The sequence below is a fragment of the Meriones unguiculatus genome, chromosome 9 (assembly GCF_030254825.1).
Source record: "Meriones unguiculatus strain TT.TT164.6M chromosome 9, Bangor_MerUng_6.1, whole genome shotgun sequence".
Taxonomy (NCBI): Eukaryota; Metazoa; Chordata; class Mammalia; order Rodentia; family Muridae; genus Meriones; species Meriones unguiculatus.
Genome location: NC_083357.1, coordinates 59,775,260 through 59,803,033, shown reverse-complemented (window position 1 = coordinate 59,803,033; position 27,774 = coordinate 59,775,260). Strand labels below are relative to the sequence as shown.

At 47.8% G+C, this 27,774-nt stretch overlaps 1 protein-coding gene across 1 annotated transcript; it reads left to right on the top strand.

Moving 5' to 3' along the window:
* Positions 1-7,086: 7,086 nt before the first annotated feature.
* On the top strand, positions 7,087-27,503 carry C9H13orf42 (chromosome 9 C13orf42 homolog). Its single transcript, XM_021664371.2, has 4 exons — positions 7,087-7,564; positions 23,089-23,236; positions 26,131-26,362; positions 27,217-27,503. Exons 1-4 carry the CDS (start codon positions 7,166-7,168, stop codon positions 27,389-27,391), a joined length of 954 nt encoding a protein of 317 aa, XP_021520046.1. The 5' UTR covers positions 7,087-7,165; the 3' UTR covers positions 27,392-27,503.
* The last annotated feature ends 271 nt before the right edge of the window (positions 27,504-27,774 follow it).

The window sequence follows — 27,774 nt, the reverse complement described above, 5'->3', positions numbered from 1 at the left end:
CAAGCACCTTTCCTGGCTGAACCATCTCAATGAACGGTTCTGGGTGCAGTTTTCTCACAATTCTGCTGGCATATTGTTTTCCGTTCTACATTTTTAACTGCATGGCATTGCCACCGTGACAGGGCAAAGGTTTCCCCCATCTTGCCTCAGATAGCGCCATCTTTGGTTTAACCTGAAACGAAGTCGGAGTCTCGCCCCCCTCACCACCCCCACCCCCACCGCCGCCACACACATACTTTGAGAACGTACCCAATCCTGTTCTAGGAAATTGGGGTCAAAATGCCTCCACTAACTGCATGGTTTTGACTTCGATTAAACTGCTTGTTTGCTTTACTCTAACTGCCAATCTGGATATAGATTTTTTTTTTTGTCTCTCTCTCTCTGAGTTCTTCGCCTCTAAAAGATCCCTGTACAGTGTGTTTGAGGCTGCTTTGTGAGAAGCGCTTCTCTCTGGGAAATCCCTGGCAGGCTTAATACAGACTCTCGATTGGGACCTTGGTCCAGCTCCACTGTCTCTGGGTCTCTACCCTGCGATACCATGTATAGTGACGTAGGCCATACACTGCAGAGCAGTCTGTCTGTGGAGCCAGCAGGGGCTCCTCATTTGGCCTTTGCCTACAGCAGAGTGCATTTTCCAAAAAGCAAGGAGGATGCTTTATAGGCCCTGGCAAAGAATTCTGTGCTGGTTAACATTCTCATAGCTGGATTAAATGCCTGATACTAACAGCTTAAAGGGAGGGGTGAGGATTTTTTCTTTTTTGGTGTGTGTGGAGAGTTACGGTTTCAGAGCATTCAGTGGATGGTTACTTGGTACCTTGGGCAGAGCATCATGAAGCTGGGACTGTGTGGCAGGGCTGCTCCTCATGGACTTGGGTAGAGCATCATGGTGTGTGGCAGAGGCCGATTTTCACCTTGTGGCAAGGCAGGAGTATAGAGAGAGGCCAGAGCAAGCACAGCTTCGATGCCCGCTTTGTTTAACCAGGCACCGAAGAACCTTGTCTCTTACCTTTTGACACCTCCCAGAAGTACCAACAAATTACAAATCTATCAGTGCATTGGGCCAGACCCTTCAGGATCTAGTGTTTGCTAATCTGCTAGGCATCATGATCCAGCCAAGTAGACTATCAAGGTTAGCCCCACCAGTGACTTGTGCTGGAAACATTTCTTGGTGTTAGCACACTTGCCTAGCGTGACACCTCATCCCTAGACCACAAGCAATGGCCAATTACTCAACCTCAAAGCCCTTCTCAGCTGTGATCACCTTCCTCCTTGATTCTCCTGTCTGTACCAGACTTCCATCACTCCTTTCCAATCTTCTTTTCCATATTTTACTTTCTCTAATTCCCCATTATTCTTCCACAGAAATTTAAGAGTCAGCACACAGAAGAAAAGGTTTCACCATGGCATTGTATACATTTGTGCCATTGTGCTTCTCTGTCACCCTATCACCATCCTGCCCCACATGCTAGTTCTCTTCCCATCACAAATGTCTTCTACCTTCACATTACTTAAAACTATATTCTGAGCCTTTAATCCCAGCACTCAGGAGGCAGAGGCAGGAGGGTCTCTGTATGTTTGAGGTTAGCCTAGTCTACAGAGCTAGTTCCCAGAAAGCCAAGACTACATAGAGAAACCTTGTCTCAAAAAAAAAAAAAAAAAAAAAACAAAACCAGACTAAACCAAACCCACACTAGATTCTGGCCATGAGAGGAAACATGGCATCCTTGTCATTAGGTGTTGACTCATTCTGGTTAAATATTAATGATCTGCAGTTCCATGCATTGTTCTTTATGGATGAAAAGAGCTCTGTCATGCATAACGGGGACACAGTCTTCATCGACTCCCCCATGCATAGATCTCTCTTGAAGCTTGCCTAGCCAAGCTACTACTCCCTATTGTGCCCATTCTCTATTCGCAGTTCACAGTGTTCGCATATGGGAGTGGTGCCACCTTTTCTTCTCCTCCTCCTCCTTTTCTTTTTCTTTCTTCTTCTGTTTTCTGTTTTTTCGAGACAGGGTTTCTCTGTGTAGCCTTCGCTTTCCTGGACTCACTTTGTAGACCCGGCTGGCCTTGAACTCACAGAGTTCTGCCTGCCTCTGTCTCTGGAGTGCTGGGATTACAGGCATGTGCCACAGTGCCTGGCTGTGTTGTGCCTTCTTGCTATCGGTCCTTTGGGTCCTTTGGCACAGTACTGTGTTGTTTTGTGAGCCTCGGAGACCCAGTGTTTGCTCACGTGCATCTGTTCCAGGGTCTCCAAGTGCACCAGGAAGCAGAAGGATTAAGCAGCCTACTGCCCTGCTTTCAGTTCCTGTGGATGGAGGTGGTGCCCAGGGTGGCTTATATATGCTTTGTTCTGAGGGCAGGCTTCATCAGGTAGAGATTCAAGCAAAGACGGCATTGATCTGTGAGCTGTGGAAGCTGTCTGTGGGGAGAATTTTTTCCCTTGCCACTCAGCACAATCAGAAAGCGGAATGTTCCAGTAAGCTGTGCAAATGGACCACCATGACATGGGACCCGGGTTGTTGAACGCTGTAATCTTATCCTTCATTAACTATTCAGTAGGGGAACTTGATCATTTCCTTCTCTCGGCATCCCCTTCTTCCTCCACAGTTTTCCTTCAGCCTCCAGACTTCTCTGTTCTAACATTTTATTCACTTCTGGGAGGCAATGAGCTGATTCAGAAGCACCTTTTCATCAGGGACAGGGTGACAGGGATTTCCAGACATGCTACTGGGGACCAAAACTTTTGGCTGTTTGTTGTTGTTTCAGTCATTCTTTTTAGGAAGTGAAGGTACTGGCCAGTGTGGTTGACAGGGCCATGCCTTTGGCGTGGGTATCCTACTGAGGCTCCAGGTTTTTCTACAATGTCAGCTGTGCACCTGGCTGTAGGGAGGGGGTTGAGGTGCTTGTTGGAATCCTGCCAGAAAGGGAAAGGCACAGTGCAGGTGGCCCACGAGCAGCTGGCTGCTCCAGATGGAGCAACCTCCCGGCATCTGGGAAATAGACCCTTCTCATGGTCCTGGCAGAACCCAGAAGAGCCTCAACTTATTGTTATTTAGGCCCCATCTAAGACTGTGGACCTTTATAACTACCAAAGCATGGCAGGCCTCTTGAATTTGACTGAATCAAAAACATTGGGAGACATGCTTGGTAAATGTCTGGCAGGGTTTGCTAAATAGAAACCATGGTGCTATTTTATATGACTATAATGCTACTTTTGATGGAGGAAATAGAACAGCTAGTGCTCTCCCTCTAGTCTTTCATTTTGCTGCTTTTTGCTTATTTTTTATTGGGTATATTTGTTGGGATACACCACATATTTCTAATATGCTCATGATCTAATAGGACCATCCCCTTTTTCTTGTCAAGAGCATTTAAATTCTATTTCTCTGGTGGGAGAATCCCAATAAAACACAGTGCTACTAACCATACTTTTCGTGTGGTACGCTTGATCTCTGGACTTATTTTATGTATCTGCCTATTGTCACAGCAACCAGGATGTAGAAACAGCCCAAGTGTCTGCTGATCAATTAATAGAAAAAGAAACTTGCTCCAGGTGTGCAGTGGGTTGTCATTCTGGCTCAGAAAGGAAGATCCTGCCATTTGTCACAATTTGTGCGGCCCTGGGGGATATCATGCTAAGACGGAATGAAAACTTCCTCACAATCACACTTAAACGTGGAATTTTAAAGTTGAATGTACAGAGATGGAAAACACACTTAACGTTATTTAATGTGCATTGCTGTGAGGGCATCAGATCCTCTGGAACTGGAGTTGTAGACAGTTGAGAGCTACCACGTGAGTGTTGGGAATTGAACGCTAGTCCTCTGGAAGGGCGGCCAGTGCTCTTAACCACTGAGCCGTCTCTCCAGCGCAGATGGAAGGGAAGCAGAAACAGGGAGAGAGATGTCTTCTTGTTGTGGTTTGAATAGAAAGTGTCACCCCAAAAGGCTCATGTATGGAAGGCTTAGTTCTCATTGCGACAGTTTTCCTTCTCTCAGCTGTTTTGTCATGTCAATGAAATAGTGACTGTGATGGTTGCTTTTGTCGGTGTATCTGAATGGGGGTGTGTGTATGTCTAGATTAGGTTGTCTGTGGGGATTGTCCTGATTGTTCTAACTGACGTGGGAAGATCCAGGCTGAAAGTGAATGGCACCATTCCCTAGTTTGTGGCCCTGGACAGTGTAAGAGTGGAGAAAGGCAGCTGAGCACCGAGCATGTGTGCATTCATTCCTCTTCGCTCTCAGCTGTGGGCTCCTGCCTTGCCTTTCCTGCTGTGATGGCCTGGAATGTGGAACTGTGAGCTAAAATGAACTGTTTCTCTCCCAGGCTGCCTTTCGTCAAGGTACCTCAACAACAGAAACAACACTAGAGCCCTGACTAACACACTACATTAAACACCCCAAGAACTGCATAGCATAGCATAGGGTGCGTGTGCTTTTTGTCTGTTTTTGAGGCAGAGTTTCTCTGTGTAGCCTTGGCTGTCCTGGACTCACTTTGTAGACCAGGCTGGCCTCAGAGACCTGGCTGCTCTGCCTCCCGAGTGCTGGGATTAGAGATGTGCGCCACCACCGGCCTCAAGGAGCGTGTACTTTTGATGACACACAATTAACAATATGCTGAGCACCGAGGAATGGATAAACATCAACTTTTGCAGAGGGGGAACCTGAAGTTCGGAGTTTGAATAATTATGTTAAGCTGGTAAGTAGCTGCGATCTGAATGTCTGCCCCCTTCCCTGCCATTCTGCTTGGCCCTGCTAGGTTATGAACAGCCATGCCAGAGGAGACCCACTTGGAGCAGGATGCTTTCCGAGTCACCTTATTCTGTTCAGGCTGCCTGTGGGCTCCCCTGGCCTCACGGTCAAGGTCTGCTGCCGGCGCTGGTGGTGATTCCACTGCACGAATTGTAAGAATTTATTATTATGGAATAATGCAAAGCTCGTCACACAGACTCACTGCCAGCGGGTTCTCTGCTCACGGCTCAAGGCTGGGACACCTCCACAGACAGCAGGTAGGGCGGAGCACGGGCCCGCTGGAATGCAGAGGTTAGGTCTGGGAGGACAGAGCTGCCTCAAGCTCCTTTCTCAGATGGTGTCCGTTCAGAGCTCTTCAGGGTTTGAGAGAAGCTGGACCCGGGAGGGCCAGACTTCAGATTGGAAGGCATTTGCAGAGTCTGCAAAAATACACTTTTGTAAAACCACGGGGTGACTTTTACAGCTGAGACCGCCAGAAAAATCTAGGTAACCCAAGGCTGAAGAATCGCTGTGGGTGCACGTCCTTCATCCTGCAGAGAAGACAGCCTCCTTTCTCTCTTCCCAGACACACTAGAGGTTAGTGAGGGGCATGGCTTTGGAGGAAGGATTGGCATGGGGGTGAGTAAAGCCTCCTATTGGGCTGTGATAATTGTTGGTGCTTTGTCTGCTGGTGTGAAGCGCTCTGCAAGTAGACACCCATACATATCTTTATTCTCAATGTTCAACTTCGTTTTTATTCCTCAAATATTTATTGCATCTATTTCTACGTGTGTGCGTGCACGCTTGAACATGTCTGAGTCTGTGCGTCTGTCTCAGTGTGTCTATTGTGTGTGCTGTGTGTGTCTGTGTGTATGCACGAGCATAATTGAATGTGACTGTGTGTGTCAATCTACCTATATGTGTGTGTGCATGAGCACACTTAAGCATGCTTGTGTGTATGCCTATGAGGTGTGTGTGTGTGTGTGTGCGCTCACATACCATGAAGTACATGTGAATCAGTCTTGGAGAACTCAGATCATCAGGTTTCACTGCAAGAGCCAGCAATTCCTCTTAAGCCTGGCCCTGGAGGAGAACCTAGGAGGGGAGAGTAGGGAGGAAAGTAGTTTTATGCCCGTGGTGAGCAAGAGGTGAAGCTTCGGGTGACATTGAACGTTTTCTTGATCCAGGCAGCACAGACATGGCCACAAGTGAGTGGCATGACCTGCAGAGGAAGGCCGAGCTTCTCATTCACAGGCCCTTCAGAGAGGAGATGACACTGACCTGCCTCCTGTGGGCTCCTCTACACTGTGAAGGCAGAGGCAGGGAACATGGCAGAAAGGCAGCTGCTCTGCTCTCCTTTGTATCTGATAAAGCTACAAACCCAGCAAAAGGGATGTGTGTGGTGCAAGCAACCGTGTTTTCCACATACCGCCTGGCCCACAGCTTCTGTAACATGTTAACGTACACCCAGATAAATACCTGCCCTAGAGACATTCAGGACTCAGCCAGCAGATCCAAGCCTGGATGAAAACGAACTGTAGCAAGAAGGGAACGTGGCAGTGAAAGTTCTGAACGCAACGGCGAACACTGGGCAGAACGTCTCCGGGGTGCTAAGAACTTTCTGTTCTTGAAAAGTAGCTGGTTAGGTTTGGGCTGTTCGGGGTTAACAGCACACCCAGAGGAAGCGGATCTGCCCCAGTGTGTGAGATCGCCCATCCACTCACTGACACATTTGTGCTAAAAGTCGTGATCCAGATACCTGAGTCCTCCAGCCCTCAAAGGCTGGCTATCGGGTGACCACCCAGAGGTCCTCTTACGCGGGGCCAGCCTCCTCCAGGACGCTCGGATGCCTGCTCAGAGCCCGGCTTATCAGGGCATCTGCCAGCTCCTGCCAGGGGCCCTGGTTGTGTCCACCCTTGCCTACGAGGGGGACTGGATCCACCAAGAGCAACACCCGGGTTTTCGCTGAGTAAGATTTTATTTTGGATTTACAGAATTCAGCACCAGGGCCAGCTCAGCTTAGGCAGAACTGTAGTCAAACGGGAGGAGACCACTCCTGGAAATAGAAAACTCAGAGCAAAGACAATGACTGCGCAGGTAAAGCACCGTTCCCGTTTCCCTCCAGCTGAACCTTTCCATGGAAAAGCATAGGACATATTTGCAGCAATTGGTTCGAAAGGCCTGCCTGGGCACTGTCTCCCAGAGTGGGCTTTGCGTGTCACCCCGGTCGTCCCATGTAAGTGTCCCTCCCTCCACGACGAGAGAGGGGCAGGTCGCCCGCCTGACACAGCCCTTCCTCACTGGGATTGCGAGAGCTGGGCCTCCTGGGAGGCAGGTGGCGCAGGCCCTGCCTAGGGCGCCCCTGCCTGCAGCCGGATCAAGTGACGCCGGTGCGGGCGGCCGCCGGTTCCCACGGTGGGAAACCGAGCACCATGTTCAGAAAGATCCACTCCATCCTCCACCACGGGCCGCAGGGGAAGGCGGCGGCTGAGGGCCCCTGCTACACGGGAGCCAGCCCCACGGTCCGGCTGTTTCGCAGCACCTCCATGTACGTGGTCGGAGACCACCTGGAGAGGTGCAGCGAGCCCCTGAAGAAATACAGAAGCACCCACAGCATGGACACCGGCCTGCACTATCTGCGGCAGGAGGACCGCGCCTGGATGTACTCGCGCACCCAGGACTGCCTGCAGTACCTCCAGGAGCTGCTGGCCCTGCGCAAGAAGTATCTCAGCAGCCTGGGCGATCTGAGGCCCCGGCGCACGCAGGTCGCAGGGGCCACTTTCTCCAAGTCCTCCAAGGGAGCAGCTCAAAAGACCCCGGGAGAAAGCAAGGTCAGTGTGGTTCTTCCTAGAGCCTTGGGGCGCTTGCTGGAAGTCCCCTCCCCACACCCAAGTGGGGGTGACAGGTTCCAGGATGGGCCACAGTCCCCACACTTTCTAGGCTCCCGGGTTTGTGGGAAGCTGCTTTCCAGGGCTGAGGAGATTGGGGAACAGGTCCAGAGCAGGAAGGAAGGGTAAGGGCGTTGGCACCGCCAGGATGTGCGCCTGTGTCCGACCGTATCGCTTACTGCCTGGTTTGGTAGAGGTGGTGTCTGGGGAACAGATATCCCCGAGGATGATCGCTCTTCTCAGAACGGCTGCCGCCGCCACATCTGAAAGGCCTCCAGCCAGACGTAAGCGTGACATCCTTGACGGAAACCTTGTGTTTGCTTCTCTGTTGTATCGCAGGGCTTTGTAGACATTACGTTTCTTCTTCTTTCATAGCATTCAAATATCTCTCTGAAGGGCAAACCTCTGAGGTTCAGGAGCCCATCCCTACCCGCTGGGTCAGTTCCTCCTTTATTCATTTCCTTGGCGTATTTCGTTTCGTTTTATTTCCGAGGCCGGGTCTCTCTGGGTAGCCCAGGATGGCCCTGAACTTGCGGTGCCTCTACCGGGCCGCTGAGTGCTGGCCCTGCTACCATTTCCTACTGTTTTGCTTATTTATACTACCTGTGGTTTGAGGGTCATCTGTTGCCTGTTTCTAACAGACCTTTTTCTGGTGGCCAGCCCAGGTGGTTGGAGCAGGGCCCGCACTCCCCAGTGAGCTCTGCAAGGCTCTACAAGGTCTGTTAATGTTGAACGGTGGATGGGACTGTCATCAAATCTCTGGGGCTTGGCTTTATCCAACAGGTTTCAACTGTTTGCACTTAATACCACGTGGAAATGGGTTAAATAATCATTTTGACCGTAGAAATGTGTAAGTGTCGAGCCTCATACGGGGAAGGCCTCCTAGTCTGGGGTCAGGATGCTGAGGCCCGTCCCAGTTGGCTGCGGGTTCTAAGCCAGTTTCTTCTACCGGAGCAGGTACTGGTGACTTAGGAGGCAGCAAGGCTCCAGGCTTCCTTCCAGTCTGACTCTCTTGGGATCCTGGGCCTTGCTTAGCTGCTTACTGAGGACGGCTCTGCATCTTCCTGCAGATGGAGGCCTCCCTAGTAAAACAATGCCAGCTTCTTATGGTGCAGAGGGTGGGAGTGGTCAGGCAAAGGCCGGAACCGGCAGAGCAGCTGTAACGCACATGGCTGCCTGCCATGTGTGACCTCCCCAGGTCATCTGGGGCCTCAGCTCATAAACTACTCCTCAGTTTCCCCACGTTTCAAATAAAAATTGGGAGCAGACATTGGTAAAGGAAAAATGGATTTATTTACAGTAGGAACTGGAAGTAGAAAATTCCTAGATTCCCTCCCCTTTCCTGGAAACTGATGCCCGAAAGACATGTGTATGCAGAGTTAGCTATGAGAGGTTGTCTGAATGGTGTTAAATCTCTTCCAGGAAGACAAGCTCCTCTTCCTCCTTCTCCTCCTTCTCCTCCTTTTCCTCCTCCTCTCCCAGGGCCAGGGTTTCAGCCTATTTGCTTTGTCCACTGGGCAATTTTCACTCTTTGGGGCATAGTTTAAGGGTTCGTAACCAAGCAGGGCAGACTATTGAAAGGGTGCTGAAGGTGAACAGACCAAAGTTTGAGTTTCACTCTTCTGATTTCTCTGTGTCTGTTTTAGTGGCCAAGCTATGGATGAGACACCATGCCCTGTGAGGGGTAGTGCCATCCCACAGGTGCTGGTACCCAGTCCATCTGCCGCTCCAGTATTTATTACCTCAGAAACGCCAGGGACTTCCAACCAGCAGCCACAGACCAGCTGCTGGCCTCTTTGCCTTCAGCCTATGGAAAGTGGAAAGTTATATGCTGGGCTTGCCTGTGAGAAGACACAGGGCTGGCAGGACGGCTACCCAGAGGGGCTGTTTCCTTCCTCCTGAAATGCCATGGTCCTGCCAAGAGTCAGGATTTAGACCCCCGCTGTTCTTTTTCCTGCTCCCCATTATAGGTGGAATTGTATGTAGTCTCTCAGAATTCACAAGTTGAAGATCTAGTCCCCAGCACCATAGAGGGTGATTTTATGTGGAAATGGTGTAACAGGAAGTTTTAGGATTAAAGCACAGGCTCCACAAGCCCCCTCGAGTTCCAGTTAAAGAGAAAAGCAGTGGCGAAAAGGTAGAGAAAGGAGATTGAGTCAATGTGACCACGCCTGGAAGAGGATCAAATGAAAGAGTCCAGTTGTCCCCAGAGTTTTCAGTGTCAAAGCCTGGGCTCTGGAGGGCATACTGAGCAGGACTCAGCAGTCTGTCCTAGCACACCAATTAAAGAGACAAGGACTAGTGAAAAGGGGAGGAAGGGGACCACAGTGAGGAGAGGAGGAAAAGCCACCCATCTTCGGGACACTGACATGAGTTTAGGTGTAACACTGGACAGGAAGGATGAACAGGTGAACAGTCCTGGTCAGGGTGTGCTCCCATCATCCCTGACCCGTCAGTGGCTTGCTTCTGGTTTGTCCTGAAAGTTGGCCTGGTGTGTTTCTCTGGAAGCAGGGCTTCAGCCTTTCCCTGTTCTGCAAGTCTGAGATCCCTAGGGGACTTTCAATTCTCCTTCATGTGTGTGCGTGATGTGAGTGAGTATGTGCGGAGATCAGAGGTCAACTTCAGATATTATTTCTCATGAGCATCTACCTTGGATTTTGGGATAACATCTCTCTCTGGCATCTGGGGCTCATGGTTAGGCTGGGCCAGCTGGGACCCAGGGACCCACCCCCCAAGGCACTTGGGTTGTAAGTGCACTTTTTATGTGGGTGGAATTGAACTCAATTCCTTATGCTTGTGTGGCAAGTGCTTTATTGACTGATGGGAACTAAGGTTTCAGCAGCCCAACAGTACAAATCTTTCTAAAATGTCTCCCCTACTCAGGACAGTTCTCTTCTTTGTTATCAGGCCTCAGTTTTGAAGGACTTGGGGTGATATGCTGGGCTTGTGAAAATCTCTGACATACTTTTATTCTTGTGAAAACAAATATCACAGCAGTATTGGAGGGGCTGGGGTCAGAGCACATGGCCAGTGCCAGGTGACCATGCGTAAGAGCCACATCTCTGTAACTCACTGGGTCACTATTGGAAGGGCTGACATGAGTGATTCCATCTCTGTTGCTGCTTTTGAGACAGGGTCTTCCCATGAAGCTCAGGCTAATCTCAAATTCAAGATCCCCCTTCTTCAGCCTTTCAGTTAAAGGCAATCAGCCCTGCTTCTGAACAATTTTCTTTGATGATATTGATGATTAGCCATCTGGTTTGATATCAGCTTTCCTTTACTACTGAGACAAGACCTGTTTCAGATGGGCTGATATGGTCCCACATTATGAGGGACAAATAACAGATGCTGAGGAGCTAGTGCCAATAAAACCCTTACCCTTTAGGAATAAATTTTCAAGAAACTAAGAGGTGTAAAAGGGATGGTTGTTAGGCCAAGTCCACTTGGAGTCCGTTCTTGGCTTTCACTCTGTCTGTCCTGCGGGTGGTATCTTAGTATCTTAGAGAAAAATTTGTCCAGGGCCCTTTGTTAGAAACTGTGCCTCTGCAGGGCATTGACAAGCAACAGCCACAAAATTATGTCAGATGAATATAAACACACCCAGCAAAAGCAAATACTTAAAAAAAAACTAGCTTGTGGCTCTGGAAAAATGGCTTAGGGCTTAAGAACACTCTCTGCTCTTCCAGAGGACCCAAACAAACCTCCCAGCACCCACACTGGGTAGTTTTCAACCACCTGTAACTCCAACTCCAAGGACCCCAATGACTCCTCTGGCTTCTCTGAGCATACATGTGACATTCACACACACACACATGTGCACATACACATAAAATAAAAATAATACAAATAAACCTTAGAAAAGCAAGGACTTGATTTTCAGACTTTTCTTTTTAAAATTTTGTTCATAGTCCTTGATGGCCATTGCCATTGGTTTTAAATTATTAAACATGCCCAGTGTTAGGGCTTCACTAGCTATCATTGCTTACAGGGTTAGGTAATGATGCAATCAGGAACTGCTCTGGGAAAGGTTAGTTCCACTAACAATTCTAGTCTGGAAGAGACCAGCTTGGGAAAATGTCCTCTGAGCTGGTTTGAATGAGAATAGGACCCATGGGGTTATGTATTGCAATGCCTTGTCCCCAGCCGGTGGAACTGTTTTGGGAGGATTAGGAGATGTGGCCATTTTGGAGGAGGTGTGTCTTTGTTGAGGTGGGTTTGAAGTTCAAAAACCCATGCCATTCCCAGTTAACCCTCTCACTCTGCCCCCTGTTTGTGGATGAGAATGTTAGCTCTCAGCTACTGCTCCAGCACCATACCAACCTGCCTGGTGCCATGCTTTCTTCCATGGTCATGGTCATGGTCATGGTCATGGTCATGGTCATGGTCATGGTCAACCCTCTGAAACTGTAATCCCCCAGGAAACTCTTTCTTACGTAAGTTGCCATGATTCTGCTGTCTTATCACTGCAAGAAGAAAGTAACTAAGGCATACTCCTAAGCAATGCATCATAGAAGGCTTGTGTAATTCAGGAGTGACATGCACTTGACTTGAGCTTTGTTACTCAAGACACAGAGAATTAAGTTCTAGCTCTATGTCAGTGCAATAAAGTGTGTGTACGTGCATTCACGTGTGGTGTGTGCACAGGGATGTGTGAGTGCTGACTATGCCGTACTCGGCTAGAACAGGATAATGTATGGCCTTTTCTATTGCTCTCTACATTACTGCCTTGAGACAGGCTCTCCTGACCTGTCTTGGCTAGGCTTGCTGGCCAGTATCTCCTGGGATCTTCCCATCTGCCCCCAATTTGGCCGTCAGGCTTGTACCGGAAGCACTTTGTCTATTGAGCTGTCTCCCCAGCCCTGGTGGGTTGAATTTTTGATCTTAGAAAACCCTGAAGATAAGTTATTTTGAAATATCATTTATAATTTCTACAAAAATAGCATCAACTACCATGAAGAGATACGTGTGATAGCCCCATTTAACTAGGGCTATGAAGTGTTTTTTTTTTTTTTTAATTTTATGTGCATTGGTGTTTTGCCTGCATGTATATCTCTGTAAGGGTGTCAGGCCCCTTGGAACTGAGGTTACAGACAGCTGTGAGCTGCCACGTGGGTGCTGGGAATTGAACTCCGATCCTCTGGAAGAGCAGCAAGTGCTCTTAACTGCTGAACCATTTCTCTAGCCCTGGCTATGAAGACTTTAAAATCATTTCAACCTAAACAGAAATTTAAATGAGTTCTGATTCTGTTTAAAAGAAAACCTGAAAAAAATTTTAAGATAAAACCATTGAATTTTTATCTTTTAATGCTGGCTTTTTAAAAATTTTACTGAAAGTAGATCAGTAATCTAACAGAGAGTAACTGTTTTGGACACAAGACATTTTTTGAACTTTACTAAAAAGACCTTGTAGACAAAATTTTATATCAGTTATTTTCTTAAGATTTACATTTTTTTATGTATATGAGTGCTCTATCTGCATGTATGCCAGAAGAGGGCACCAGATCACATTATAGATGGTTGTGAACCACCATGTGGTTGCTGGGAATTGAACTTGGGACCTCTGGAAGAGCAGTTAACCTGATTACCAGTAACCAATGATTTAATCAACCATCATCTGTGTAATAGACTCCAAAGGCTGGGTTCAGAAGTCTTCCTGCCAGAACACATGGAGTTTCTGGACTAAGGACCTCCTAGGGGACATGAAAACTGCTTTTTCTACATAGCGCATCATGCCCCACCCACCCATCCCTGTTTATAACATGCTTCCTTTATAACGTTTCATAAAAACAGCAGAGTCCTATGAGCCATTGTGAAAAACCACAAGTCCTCATGCCCCAGGAACACACATTTGGGTCTTTCAAAATGTAGAAGCACTTTCGTGAAGTTATGGAGTAACAGAACAAAAAAAAAAAAAAAAAAAAAAAAAAAAGAAAGAAAGAAAGAAAAGCCATGAGTCAAGGCAATTTAAAAACCCATTGGTGGGTATACTATGGAACAGGTACACAAGATGGAGGAAACCCCATCAGACAGCTATGAAAGCCTCAGAAGCTGTCTGATGACATGCTAGTTTCTGGATTGGTGGGAGCTGGTGGGTCTGCTCAGTTTGTAGATTCCAAATACCTATTCTTCACAGGGTGTTAGTGCTGACACAGAGGCAGACTATCCCCGGGACTAAAACTAGCCCAAGATAAGGTAACTACCTGTCGCCTCTGGGCCGGCATCATCCCAACCTCTGCACTTCACGGCAGTTGTAATCAACCAGTCGTTGAAGACACAGCTTCTTTCACAGCCAGAAGCACAGAAAGAACGGTGACCCGCCGCAGATGGGCAGACATGAAACAGGGCCATCTGGGAACTGAGCTTCCTGCCTGTGGGATCCGGCATTAGCCTCAAGCAGACAGTGTCAGACTGACCTGGCCTGAGGTTTGAGGACCTGGCTGTTGCTGACTGAGAGTTTATATTTTTTTCTCTGATGGTGTTTAATCATAGAAGACAACAGCAACAATTAATTATTCTGGGATTCGCTCCTCTTTTTCATCTCCTTGTATTGATTTCCTCAGCTCTGCTGTCTACTTTACTGAGTTTTTCTTCAGCCTGGGCAAGTTTACCTCTAGCTTACCTGTGGAGAATGAATGTGAGGATATGTGAACTCCTGCATCCAAACCCTAGCTTACTGTACTTTCTCTGGCTTGTTTTCCTAGAAATAGATCTTGTTTCATGAACTCTCTTTATTTTCTTTAAATAAAATTCCATTCAATTATGAGCACCCTTTTCTTTAAAGGCTATAGTGTTAAAAGAATGGATGTATATTGGTGCTGGATGTTTGGGGGTTACACATGTTTAATCCCAGCACTCAGGGAGCAGAGGCAGGCAGATCTCTGTGAGTTCCAGGCCAGCCAAGGGCATATAACAAGACCCTGTCTAAAAGCAAAGGAAGAAAGATTGCTTTGGACATGGTCCTGAGCCTCCTGATTAAGGACTGCAGAAGGCAAGATGCTGCAGCTGGAGCTTTCATGGCTTATCCTGAAGTCCTTTGATTCAATCACATTTCGAAAACGCTGTCCTACACTCTGTGCGGCTGGCCACCAGCATCTCATGGACGAGGTGTGAGTTTAGTGTAAAGCAGCACTCTACACTAGTGCACACAAGTGAACGCACACATGGAAGTTCATGTCTAGCTCTGTCTGTGGCAACCACTGTGAAGACTTCAAAGAGGAAGGAACACAGGAACTGACTCTGACCAGTAAGGTGAGGGTGGTGTGGGAGGGCATGGACGAGTCTGAAAGGAGCTGGAAGCCCACGGAGGTTTCCTTTGCACTGGGTACGGGTGGAGCGACGCCCTCCTTTCCCCTCTGCTCGCTTAAATGGGACGTTCATTGGGCAGGACTCAGGTCTCCTGCAGACAGTTACTGACAGAGCCCAGGAGAAAAGAAAACAGCCTACGTACCAATAGGGCAGGTGAAGCCAGACACCACGGTGGGTTGATAGCTAATGCAGAAAAGCATTGCAAATTGCCTCCAGGGAGTCAGAAACTAAAGTGGGAAACGTGATGGGTTTGGTTTGGAAAAAATAAGGCAAACGATTCCACATAGGAAAAGTAACTCAAGCCTCCTGCTTGATGCAGCAACAGAGCCAGGAAGCTTGGACACTGATAACCTTAGGGACCTGTGAAAGCAGGTGAGCTTCCTCCATTCTCTGGGGAGAGATACCCTAAGAGGGTGAGTTTCATCCCCAGTGGCTGGAGAGGGGCAGATGGCAAAGGGACCCGAGAGTCTCAGGGGGAATCAGCCTGTCCCAGAAAGCAGGCTACACCATAACAGGCCTCTTTAAATAGCTAAGGTAGAGAGGAAGCAATGGGCTCTGGCTGCAGTTCTGAGCTCATGGCTGCAGGATTCTTGAGCTCACCAAGCATGTTGGTAACACACACCCTTATCCTGTTACGGTCCCGCAGACCACCTCATTGTAAAGTAGGCTTTCCTGTAATATCAGCTGGATCCCTGGAGCCTCAGCTTCTGACCCTGGGCCAGGAGGATTGCCAGGCACATGGTCCGAGAGCCCACAGAAAGCAGGAAAGACGGGAATCAAGCCGCAGCTTTGATATGTGAGAATGTCACAAACACCACTCAGAGGCATTTCAAAGGGAATCTCATGAAGAAAACACCAGGCTGGCATTTACTCACCACTGCTTCTTTTAAACTCATCCATGGTGAGCTGGGCACCTCAGGCTGGGCTCCTACTGGCAAAGTTCAAAACAGCTCAGACGCTCGAGTCTTCCATGAAGCACTAGCTGCTGGAGTTGAAGCTTACAAAAACAGTGCAAGGATACAGTGGAAAACTATCCAGCTGTTAGGAGGGATCCGGAAGCTCCGTGTACACCAGGCAGACGGGCTCTGGAAACTCAGCGAAGAGGGCAGTGCCTAAGGCGTTCGTCATACATGACTCACTGAGTCAACATGGGTATAAACTCTATGTTTCTTTTGAAAATCTTGTGTGTATGCTCACCTGTACCTGTTCATGTGTGTGAATGGGGGTGCGCATATAGGATGATCAGAGGGTAACCCTGGGCGTCTGTGTTTGACTTCTGAGTATTTGAGACAGGGTCTCTTGTTTACCGCTGAGTCCACCAGGCTAGCCATCATGAGGATTCTCCGTTTCCATCTCACCAGAGAAGAGCTGGGATTACAGATGTGTCTAACTTCATGTGGGTTCTTGGGATCCAAACTCAGGGCTCCAGGCTCATGCAGAAAGGCACTGAGCTATGCCCAGACTCCAGAGAGATGGCTCACAGCTTGAGAACACTGGCTGCTCTTCCAGAGGACTCAGATTGGATTCCCAGCATCCATGAAGTAGCACACAACCACCTGTAACTACAGTTCCAGGGTTCCAATGCTTTCTTCTGGCCTCCAAGGGCATCGCACACACACATGGTGCATAGACATATATGCATGCAAAAACACCCGTGAAATAAAAAATATATAAGTAAAATAAGGAGAAAATTAAAAGTATTATTATTATTATTGTGTGTGTGTGAGCACAATGTATGTATGGGCTATTTCATGGCATACATGTGGAGGTCAGAGGTTCTCCCTCCTATGTTTATGTTGGTTCCAGAGATCGAATTTAGGGTTATTAGGCTTTTGCAGCAAGTGCCTTTACCTGCCGAGCCATCTTGCTGGCTCCTTAGTTCTTTTTCTTTGATAAGACACATTTCACTATGTAGCCCAGGCTAGCCTTTAACTCACCAACCTCCTGTTTCAGCATCCTGGATGTCAGGATTATAGGTTTGTGTGTGGTCTACATGTTTGCTTAGGTTTCCAGAAAGGAGTGATGGGAAGACAGACAGAGACTAATGAAAGGATCCAGGATGCGAGGAGAAGAGGCTGTCACAGGAACAGTCTCTCTTGAGCGATGGTCTAATTTGGCAGGACCATGGATGCTCTGGCAGCTTTTAAGACGTTAGGCAAAAGTGAACAACAACAACAACAACAACAACAAAAGCAACCCTTACAACTTGAACACTAACTGTAGCACATGAATGTAACCGCGTACCGAGTCAACAGCTGTCTTTCTAGTATCTAGTGGAGCATCTAGCAGATGCTCACAAAAGACAGGCAGACCCTAAACCTGTATCCCTTACAGTGCAGGCCTATGGGAGGGACAAGCCGCTGAGGAAAGTTCAGAAAGCCAGCCCAGAAAATTCTTCTTTACGTCATGAAACAAGAAGTTCCCTGGGGAAGGGATAGGAGAGTTTATGAGGGCAACGGAGCCCAAGACTGCCAATGCTGAGGAGGGCAAAGCCCCTGAGGGGGTCACATTCCCAAACACAGGGTACTGCTTAAGATTGTCCCCCTGCCTCCCACCACTATCCAAACAAGCATCTAGTTGTGAGCAGTAGTGGAACTCTTCCAAGAGACAGCCATAGTGTGGGGAAGGATCCTCTGGCAAGTGCATCACAGCGGGGACCTAGGCCGAGGAGAAAGAAACTCTTTGGAAATTAATTAGCCTCCACTTTAAACATGGTGCTTCAAGAGAATAATAAAAAGTGATCCATGTATGGTTACCATAGCAACAAAAGATTTTAACATCAGCAGACTGCCCACGACTGACAAAAAGCCAAACTGAAGGCCTAGCAAGGCAGAGACAGCTTTCAGATGCCAAACCCCTCAGTGCCTATTGGCAACACAGAATGTGTAGATTTTAACAAAATGTTATAACATAGAAGGGGAATGGAAGCAGTGTCAAGACACAAGGAACTTAACAGACAAGACTCAGTGCACTAGATGTTGGGAACAGCAGAAGGAAATTGTTTTAAAGGAATTATTGATGCTTAAAAGTCCAAGTGGAAAATGTGGAAAGCATGCAGTGTCTGATGGAGAATTCCAGTAAAAATACCAAAACTTTCAAAATGAATCCGATGACCAGACTTGAAAACGCACAGCTACATCGTGAAGAAGGCCTTTGGTGAGGGTGCTAGCTCAATCCTTTTACGTCTACTTGACACACACTAGAGTTATTTGGGTAGACAGAATGTCAGCTGAGGAGAGTCACTCCATCAGATTGGCCCAAGGGCAAATCTGTGGGCATTTTGTTGACTGATGACTGAAGGCCCATCTCATTGTGGATGACATCCCTGGGCTGGTGGTTCTGGGTACTAGAAGAAGGCAGGCTGAGCAAGCTGTGAGGAGGCAGGCAGTAAGCTGTACTCTTCCATGATCTCTGTTTCAGCGCCTGCCTATAGTTCCTGCCCTGGGTTCCTGTCCTGACTTCTGGATGATGGACTGTAGATATAAGATGATATCAACTCTTTCTTCCCCAGCTTGCTTTTGGTCATGATGTTTGATTGCAGCAATAGAAACCCTAACTATGACAGAAATTGGTATGAGAGAGTGGGCTATGGCTGTGACAGTTCTCACCAGGTTTCGAGAAAGATTGTGGAAGGACCTTGGGACATTGGGCTAGAAGAGCTATTGAGTGTTCCAAGCTTAATGAGCTGTCATGGGAACATGGGGGATAATGTTGAGAGCAATGCAGGTGATGCAGGACTGGCTTGTGAAGTTTCAGAGGGAAGTCTGACTGACTCCTTTAAAGAATCTTAGGCTGTTCAATATTTTGTATTAAAAATTTGTGGTTCTGGCCATCTGAAGCTAAAGAATCAGCTCTGGTTAAGAAAAGACAAGCAGCCAGGCGCGGTGGTGCACACCTGTAATCCCAGCACTTGAAGAGGCAGTGGCAGGCAGATCTCAGTGAGTTCCAGTCCAGCCTGGTCTACAAAGCGAGTCCAGGACAGTCCCTGGACTCAAACCAAACCAAACCAACAAACCAATAAACCAACTGACCAACCAACAAAAAAAGGAGACACGCATCACTGAGGCAAATCTTCAGGGAAATGTTTCTCCAGGCCAGCACACAGATTCTGAGGGGTCATGCTGTCCTATACTGGTAGCTGAATTTGATTTGTAGAAGAATCTCTCTGGTGGTCCTGGATTTGAAGGCATGCAGGGGTCATAGAGAGCAGCTTGGCACCTGAAGTGGCCATTGGGGGAAGATGTAACCTTAGTTGCAGCCAAAGCCCCAAATCTGAAGATGTCGTGGAGAGAAATTAAGGCTTGGTACTATATGGCAGAGTAAAAGTTCCTGAAGAGGTCCCAGGAGAGGCTGCTGGTAAAGGTGCAGTGCAGTTGCAGAGACTTAAGAATGTTGGAAATAGTGCTGAGAACAGCAGCAGGTGTGGAATGCAGATGGCTGAAGCCTTTGAGACAGGCTGGGTGTGCTGTGAATGGCAGAGCCAGAGAGTGCAACTGTCCAAGCCCTCATTGGACACTGAGTTATTTACACCGTTGGAGTTTGGTTTTGCATTGCTTTTATTGTGAGTGTGCCCTAGTTCTTCCTTCTTGAAAAAAAAAATAACTTTTTTACAGGAAGCATAATTATAAGACCTTGGCTATATTAGAGCAATTTTAAAATTTTACAGAGATTTTAGAATTTTAGAGAGACTGAATATTTTAGAGAAACTTTAAACTTTGAAAGCGATTCTGGGTATTTTAAAGAGGTTAAATTTTTTAAAGTGTTTGAATTTGTAAGGTTTGGAATGTTTTTTATATTAAGACATTACTAATTTTCAATATAATACTCATAACACTAATCTCTCAATGAGATCTTGTGGGGGAAAATAAGTTAGAAAATGTTATAGTTGAATAGTGATATGTTTATGTGTCAAGTTGACAAGGATCAATTGTGCTGGCTAGTTTTTGTGTCAACTTGGTATGAGCTAGATTTTATTTGGGGAAAGAATGATAATTGAGAAAAACTCTCCCACCCTATTGGCCCATGGGTAAGCCTATGGGTATTTTCATGATTGATGATTGACGTGGGAGATCATAGCTCACTGTGGGTGGTGCCATCCCTGGGCTGGTGATCCCAGGTGCTATAAGAAAGCAGGTTGTGCAGGCCATGACCGCAAGCCAGTAAGCAGCACTCCTTCCATTGCCTCTGCTTCAGTTCCTGCCCTGAGTTTCTGGCCAGATGTTGCTAGATGGTGGATTAAAATAAAAAGAAATAAACCTTTTCTTCTCCAAGTTGCTTTCAGTCATGATGTTTTCTCCTAGAGATTGAGACCCAGCTATGACAATGGGTTCACAAGCAGACATCACACAGGCAAGGAAGGAGACAGCAAAGGTGAAGACAGAATGGGAGATGGGAAATGGAAACAGAAAGGTTAGTAAAGAGAGGCAGTGGAGCCAGAGTTAGGGAGTGTGAAAAGACTCTCTCAGATACAGTCAGAGCAGAAGCAGAGAGTTAGAGACTGTGAGGAAACAACAGCTATGAACTTTCCAAAGTTGACCGTGCACAACAAACCACAGAATTAAGAGCTTTAGAAAATTATGGATGGGAAACAGAAGTCACAACAGTAAAATCTAGGCATTTCATAACAGAACTGCTGGAAAGATGAGGGGTAGAAGGATGCACATCATACAATGGAATAAAGATTGAAAGCAGTAGATTTCCTCACCCAAGACAACACAAATCAGAAGACAATGCAGCATTGTCATTAAAATGCTGGTGTTAATGCCCAGTTTGTGAGACCACCCAAAGACTACCAGGAATAGACTCCACTGCAAACACACGAGGGTTTATTTAATACAAGCTCAAGCCCAGGGCACAAGCTCACTGTGGAAACAGAGAAGTATCCGGCCCTGAGGTCTGGGGGAGCAGGGTTTTTAAAGGGCAAAACCGTAAGTGGGAGATTTCCAAGCCTTGATCTATTTTAGGCGCCAAGGCCATAATGGTCCTGGCCTGTCCATCTGGAGGGTATCTGCTCTTGTTAGGGAGGGGGAACAATTAGCACATCTTGTGGCTTTTCTTAGTAGCAGGGCTATGTGACCTTGGTCTCCAGTTAGGGGCTATCTGGGTGGGTTGCTAGGCAATGGTATCTCTCTAGTGCAAGCCTGTTTTTTTTTTTTTTTTCAGCAGGACGGGTCTGTCTCAACTTGCCCTCTTCTTTGTCTAAACTTGTACCCAGGACCACAGTCATGTTGCCCCAGGAATTAAATTTCAAATTTTGGACCTCTCACTGGGAATACAATAATTTTTTTAAAAAAATCACCAAAATAAAAAACTTATCTTCCTGTATTTTCAGTTGCTGTAATAGATAATCTGTTACTGTGTACTTTATGAAGAAGACAGATTTATTTATATTTATTCCCAATTCAGGAAGCTGGGAAGTCCAAGGTCAAGGGGCCTGCATCTGGCCAGGATCTTCTTGTGTCGTTCCATGGTACACACTGTTCTAAGTCAGGAACATGAAAGGGATACAAGGGAAAATAAGGAATGTGCACAATCAAGGCTGTGCACACAGGGAGCCTGAAGAAGTCCTGAATCCACTCCCAACCTGTGATACCACATCTGCAGCATCTCTGCCTTTTGTTGTTCAAACAGTGCTCAGCTTCCTCCTCTACTCCTGCTGTCGTTGGAGCTGCTCTCCCTGCTCCATCATCCTCTCTTCCGGCTCTTCATCTGTCAGCTTTTGGCAGGACGAGCTTGCTCCCTCTCCTTGTCAACAGGCTTCCCACTCTCCCCTCTCTGCTCTCAATTCAGCAGTTCCTTTGAAGAGGGTTGGATGAGCACCTGAGGATAATCTTCCCGTCTTAAGAGAAAATATTCAGGTGTGTGCTGTGGTCCTTCAGCAAGTCATACAAGATTTATAACCCAACGTGCACCCAGAGACGCCACCCCACATTCTGCTCCGTAACTTAATTCCGTTCATGTTTGATGCCGTGCTCACATACCACTTCCAAAGCCTCCCAGAGCGGGACTCCATGTTTCACCCAACAGCACACGTTGGTAAACAGTGCCCTGTTTGTTTCTCTGGAATTCCTCATGCCCGTCTCACTTGGCGTCCTCTGTGGAGCCCAGCACAGTACCCGGGCTTCCATGAGGTGGGTGCTGCTCCATGTTTGCAGGTCACCTTCTCCCTGTAAAGCAGCACGGCGGCTCCTGTGAAGGAAAAAGAAGGGCAGATTATTTTCTCTAACGTCTGATGCTAAATCTATGACCAGGCAAGAAATAGATGTATCGTCTTCCCTTTCAGGACCCACCTCTGAGAGGAGAAATCCTGCAGTGGCCTTGGTTCTTCCTTGCACAAGACACTCGAACAAATGCACCTTTAAATTTCATTGATTGGCATGTAATAGTTATGCGTATTTATGTGGCACACGTGATGATTTGATACGTGTGTGTGTGCAGTATATAACGTGATCCCACCTTCTTCAACACTTATTCTTTTTGTTGAAAGTCTTCAAGCCCCTCTTCTAGTTCTCTATAAAACATATAATAAATTGTAACTGTAGCCACTGCTATGCTGTAGGACTCAGAACGTCTTCTCCTCTTGTCTAACTGTTTTGGCCCCCGTTAGCTTCTTTGCATTTCTCCCCTTCTTTTCCCTCCCCCTCTCTCTAGGAATCATTGTTTACTCTTTACTCCCATCAGATAAAATTGTTCAGCTTCTTCGTGTGAATGATTACGTGAGGTGTTTGTCTTGCAGGATCTGATTTATTTCACTTAACGTATTGGCTTCCTGTTCCATCTATGTTGCAGCAAATGGCAAGATTACATTCTTCTTTGTGGCTACATAATATTTTATCCTTTAAAAAATCCATCTGTCTTGTGGGGAGAATTGTGTGTGCCTCTGTGAATGTCCAACAGAATACCACTGTTTATTTTCAGTGAATGAACTGTATGGCAGCTGAATTATATCTCGATGAAGCTATTACGAAATAAAAAATATCCATTTGTCCAGGGATAAGTACCAGAGTTAAATCCATATGTTGGCCATCAAATTTCCCTCTGATACTTCAAAAATATTGGTTCGTCTCCAATGTTTCTGGCTTTCGTACACGAAGGCTTCCATATACACCAACAAGCTCCCAGGCAACTCTCTCTCACCACCCCACCCCTGTTCTCTGTAACAGAAAGCAACCTCGAAGAAATACTCACAGTTTAGCACCGATGTAGCTGAGGCCATCGCCTTCTTTGACTCCATCATTGCAGAGCTAGAGACAGAAAAACGGCCGAGGGCTGCTGACACTGACCTGCCTAATGAAGATGTGGACTTCGATGGTGAGTGCTGGCTGAGACACCCTAAGGTGGTGAGGGGAAGTGCCGCTGTGAGAGGATTCCTGGGATGGCACAGGGACCACACCTTCCTACCTGAATGGAACTTTCTCTACTGGCACGTCAGGCTTGATCCCTCTGCCTTGTCTCATTCACCCTTGATGTCAACACCCCAGCCTCCACCTGTGGTTTGTTTACTAATGGCTATCATGGTGGGACTTCCCCAAGACTCTAAGGATACCCAGTAAGGGTGGGGTAAGATGTCACTGAAGGGACTCTGTCCAGCCTGGGCATTGCCCCTCCCCCATTTCCTGTGCCTTGCTAAAAACCATCGGATTACATTCCTAAAGCTGGCCCCAAGGTCTATTTCCTTATTTGGCCACTTCCTCCTCCTGAAGCTGACTACCAGCATCAGCCATCAAAGTATTGAAGTCCAGCAATCCAAAGCCCCCTTTGACTCACTTAACTAACATGCTCAATTAAATTTAAGCCCCTCATCCTAACACAGAGTTTCCCCTTGCCTTTATAAACTGCCATTTTTCTAGGTGCCATGTCTGCATGTGACATGTTCTATCTATGTGACATGTTCTGTTACATCTGTCAGAGACAGTCCTTTGTCCCACTCCCAGATAAGTGTCCCTGCCCCATCTCCCTTGTTCACTTCCTCTTCTCCCTCATCCTCTATTTCTTCTCTTTGTCTCATATTCCCTGCCCTCTGTCTCTCTGGGGAAAATCAGTCTCCTTTGTGCTGAGAACTTGATCTTGGGGGTCCTGAGCCAATATCAATTTTTACATTCACTTTTAACCAAAATGTGACTGTGGTGTCACTGCAAATAGCAGAAGTCCCAACTCTTACGACTGGAGTCAACCTTTACATTCCAGAATTGCTAAATATTAATCTTTGACTCTCTTCTCCCCCCCCCCACAAATAAACTGTTGGATTTATGAATGATTTTATTCAGAGTCACTAGCTCTTGGACAGGATAACAGCGATTGATATCGATATTAGGTAATTCTTGAGTATTATATACACTCACAGGTCAGGCTTATGGTTTACCGTTGCTCTGTTGTGGCAGGCACTGCACTTCCACAGCGGCTTCTGTGGCTGCAAAGGTGATACCCACTGTGGGTCACTCTACCCTGCATGCAGCTTTGTACACTCTCAGTTCCCATGCTGCTCCTGTCCCAATGATAGTGGCCCCGCAGCCCCCTGAAACGGAAGGACACAAGGACATCTTCATGGCTGTAGTGAAAATGATGGCTGTCGTGAGCAGGCCGTGTATGGAGGGGTGGGACTGTAGATCAGCTGGAAGATGCTTGACCAGTGTCTACTAAGTCCTGGGTTCTAGACCCAACACTGTATGAACCAGGCATGATGCTGGCCCATAGGAATTCCAGCACTCCGGAGGAAGAAGGGGGAGGCTCCGAAGTCTAAGGGTATTCTTGGCTGCAAAGAGAGTTCAAGGTCAGCCTGGGGCTACATGAGGCTTTTTTAAAACAAAACAAAACAAAAACCCCACGATCCTAAGAAAGGTGTTGCTCCAGGCATGGGGGTGTGCATCTTTAACCCAGCGCTTGTTCGGCAGAAGGATCTGTGTGGGTCCACATAGTGAGTTCCAGACCAACCAAGACTCCATCGTGGGACCCTGTCTCAAAGAGGAAAAAGAAAAAAAACGAAGGCTAGTGTCACGTGACAGACTTTTCCTGGGGAGACACAACATAAATATGTCTACTGACCCTCGTCTAGGTGCTAGACAGGTAACCCACGGCAGACCAAAGTAACGATTGTACCAGTGTCCAAACTGGTGAACTAATGAGTTTTTAGTGAGGCCATGAACTGAAGTACCAGTGAGGGGAGACTTACAGAGCAGGGCTATGCAAAAGCCTTGCCAGAAAGCCCACCCCAGCACAGTGCGGACCCCTGACCCCTGACCCCTGCTGGCCGCTCTTTGGTCCCTTATCCTCTCTGCAGTTTGCCTGCTCAGTCTCCATCCAGCAAACGGTTTACTCCTTTCTAGAGAGTTGGGTGGGGGCCTCCAGCATCTCGCAAGCTTTTGTTCCGGCACGTGTGACCTTTGGGAGACCCCATTGTTCACCACTGTAACTGGTGAACCACAACCAAGCGAGAGGGCTCAGTGGCAAAGATGCCTGAGCCTGAAAAACAATTAAGTCCCCAGAGAGAACTAACTCCTAAAGGTTGGCCGCTGGAACACCGTCTTTCCCACCAACAGCACCAATAACCCATGCGCGTTGTAAGTCAACCGAACCAAACAGCACACAGAGCGTTTAGAAAACGAAGGCTCTTGGAGCCACAGCTCCACAGATACAAGGCCATGTTGTTCTCACTGAGGACCAGGGTTCAGTTCCCAGCACCACCGGCCTCCTGTAACTCTAGCATCAGGGGATTCAACACTGTCTTCTGGCCTCTGAGGGCACCCACACTCACACACGCAAAATTAAAACAAAGAACCAATTTAGAAAAGAAACTAAAAGCTAAAAAACAAATAAATCACTATCACTTGTTAAAGCTTGGCCATATGACTTTTCGCAAAGGGTTTTCAACACCCTCAAACCTTATTTTCTGTTTTACGTCTAAGAAAAAAAATAGATCCTCTCTGAACAACACGCAATACATTGTCGTGTCTTTCCTAGTCAATGAGTACAAATCTGGGCCATCCCAGCTCCACACTTGCTAAGTCAGACTCCACCCCCACCCCCACACAACTCCAGCCCCACCTCCACCTCCACCCCCACCCCCCCACCGTGGCCACTGCAGCCCCTGCAGAAAGCCCATCTTTCCTTCCCTGTGGATTCCCCACTGCTGCCTGTTCATCCTCTCCTTTACCCTCTGCTCCCCTGACAGTGGCCACCTGCCCAGGTCACTCGCTTCTCTCTTCCAGTGGCTACCAGCTCACGGGAGCACAGCTTGCATTCCAACTGGATTCTGCGGGCACCACGCAGACATTCTGAGGCCATTGCTCATGCCACTGCAGACAGCCGTTTTCGGAAAAACGCGGAGCACAGGGTCGCTGGCACCCAGAGAAGGCTGGAGAGACACCCCATTTACCTGCCTAAGGCTGTGGAAGGGGCCTTCAACACCCTGAAATTTAAGCCCAAAGCCCATAAAAAAGAGTAAGTGCTTGGACATAGCAGAACCAAGACAATCTCATGTGCTCCTGACTCTTCTTACCGTGTGTTGGTCCCTTATCCCAAGGACTAAATTTGTTGATTTTATGGGGGTGGGGGAGAGGGAGCTTGAGATGTTTTTTCACAGGCTGTACTCCAGTGGCCTGGCTCACCGCCTTCCTTCGTTCAGACCTTGCCTCCATCTTGTCTTCCTGCTTCCTCTCTGGCCTGCTGCTTATACATGCTGTATATCTCTAATGTCAGCTTGAGTTGTCCAGAGCAGAGCAGGAAGCAGGAGGCAGTGTTACCTTGTTGAGATTGTTGCCTTGGAAGGCATTGGCCAACCTCTGCTCTGTAGGGCAGGCTTTCCTACTGGCCTGTCCCCTGTGGAGACATACTGACACTGGCTCCTGTGGCCTCTCTCCTGACAGATCCTTGTCTTCCAAGCCTGAGTCCCACATGCGCCCTGCTTTGTACAGGGCAACCATATAGGCCATGCCACAGGACAGGAGGGCCTATTCAAACTTTGTGGCTGTCCCTTTACCTCTTCATAAGCCGCTCAACTCTGATGGATCCAGGTTTCCTGCATAGCATTTTACTTCTACAGTAATAAGAAATGTGCTTGACATTTAAAGCTGTGGCCCAGCACTCACCCTGGACCTTCCCCTTCAAGGACAGGTCAATGCCCACCTGAAGTCTAGCCACACCCCAATCTGTATCACCACAAGGTTCTCCCCGAGGCCCAGAACTTTGGAGGTCAACATGACACCGTCTGCAGGATCGGTGGTAATTTGGGCGTCCCTCCCCTCTGTGCAGTGGCTGGCTTGCACCTGACCTTCTCCTTCTCCCTTCCCGTGCAGCCTGGGGAACTCCAGACAGATCCTCCGCAGCGTCTCCAAAGAAGACATGGAGTGGGACGAGGAGTTCTTCACACAGGAGTCCCCAGTGTCTCTGGAGGAGGATCATCGTGGGACAGAGAATCCCAAAGGGCAATGGCTGATTCGAGAAAGACTCTGGGAGCGGACGGTGCCCTGACTCGACTCACCTGAGCCTGGGTCTATGACAGGAGGTCTGCTTTCAAGGGCGGTGCGAAAGTGTTCTGTAGAGTTCAAGATGAAATTATTAAGCTGTAACACAACCAAACTCGTAGTGCCAAAATGACTGTGAGCTTCCCAGGGGACATGACCTGGGGGAGTCAGAGCCCGGGCTTCCCACAGGAGTGGACAGGGGGAAAGGAAAGCAGAACCTAGACACTGGTGTCCCAGAGCAGAGGCACAGAGGACTTGAGTGAATGTCCCTGCCACCTTTCTTGGCCCTGCCACACATAGGAGATGGTGCAAATGGCTGCGTGTCATGTGCCCAGAACTGGAAAGAAAGCAGTCTGGAATTCTGGCCTAACGTTTTCAAGGCTGTGACTC

Coding starts and splice junctions, on each gene's coding strand:
- C9H13orf42 (XM_021664371.2), top strand. CDS start 7,166: ATGTTCAGAAAGATCCACTCCATCCTCCACCACGGGCCGCAGGGGAAG. Junction 23,237..26,130: donor TGAAGATGTGGACTTCGATG/GTGAGTGCTGGC, acceptor TCTCTCTTCCAG/TGGCTACCAGCTCACGGGAG. Junction 26,363..27,216: donor CCCAAAGCCCATAAAAAAGA/GTAAGTGCTTGG, acceptor CTTCCCGTGCAG/CCTGGGGAACTCCAGACAGA.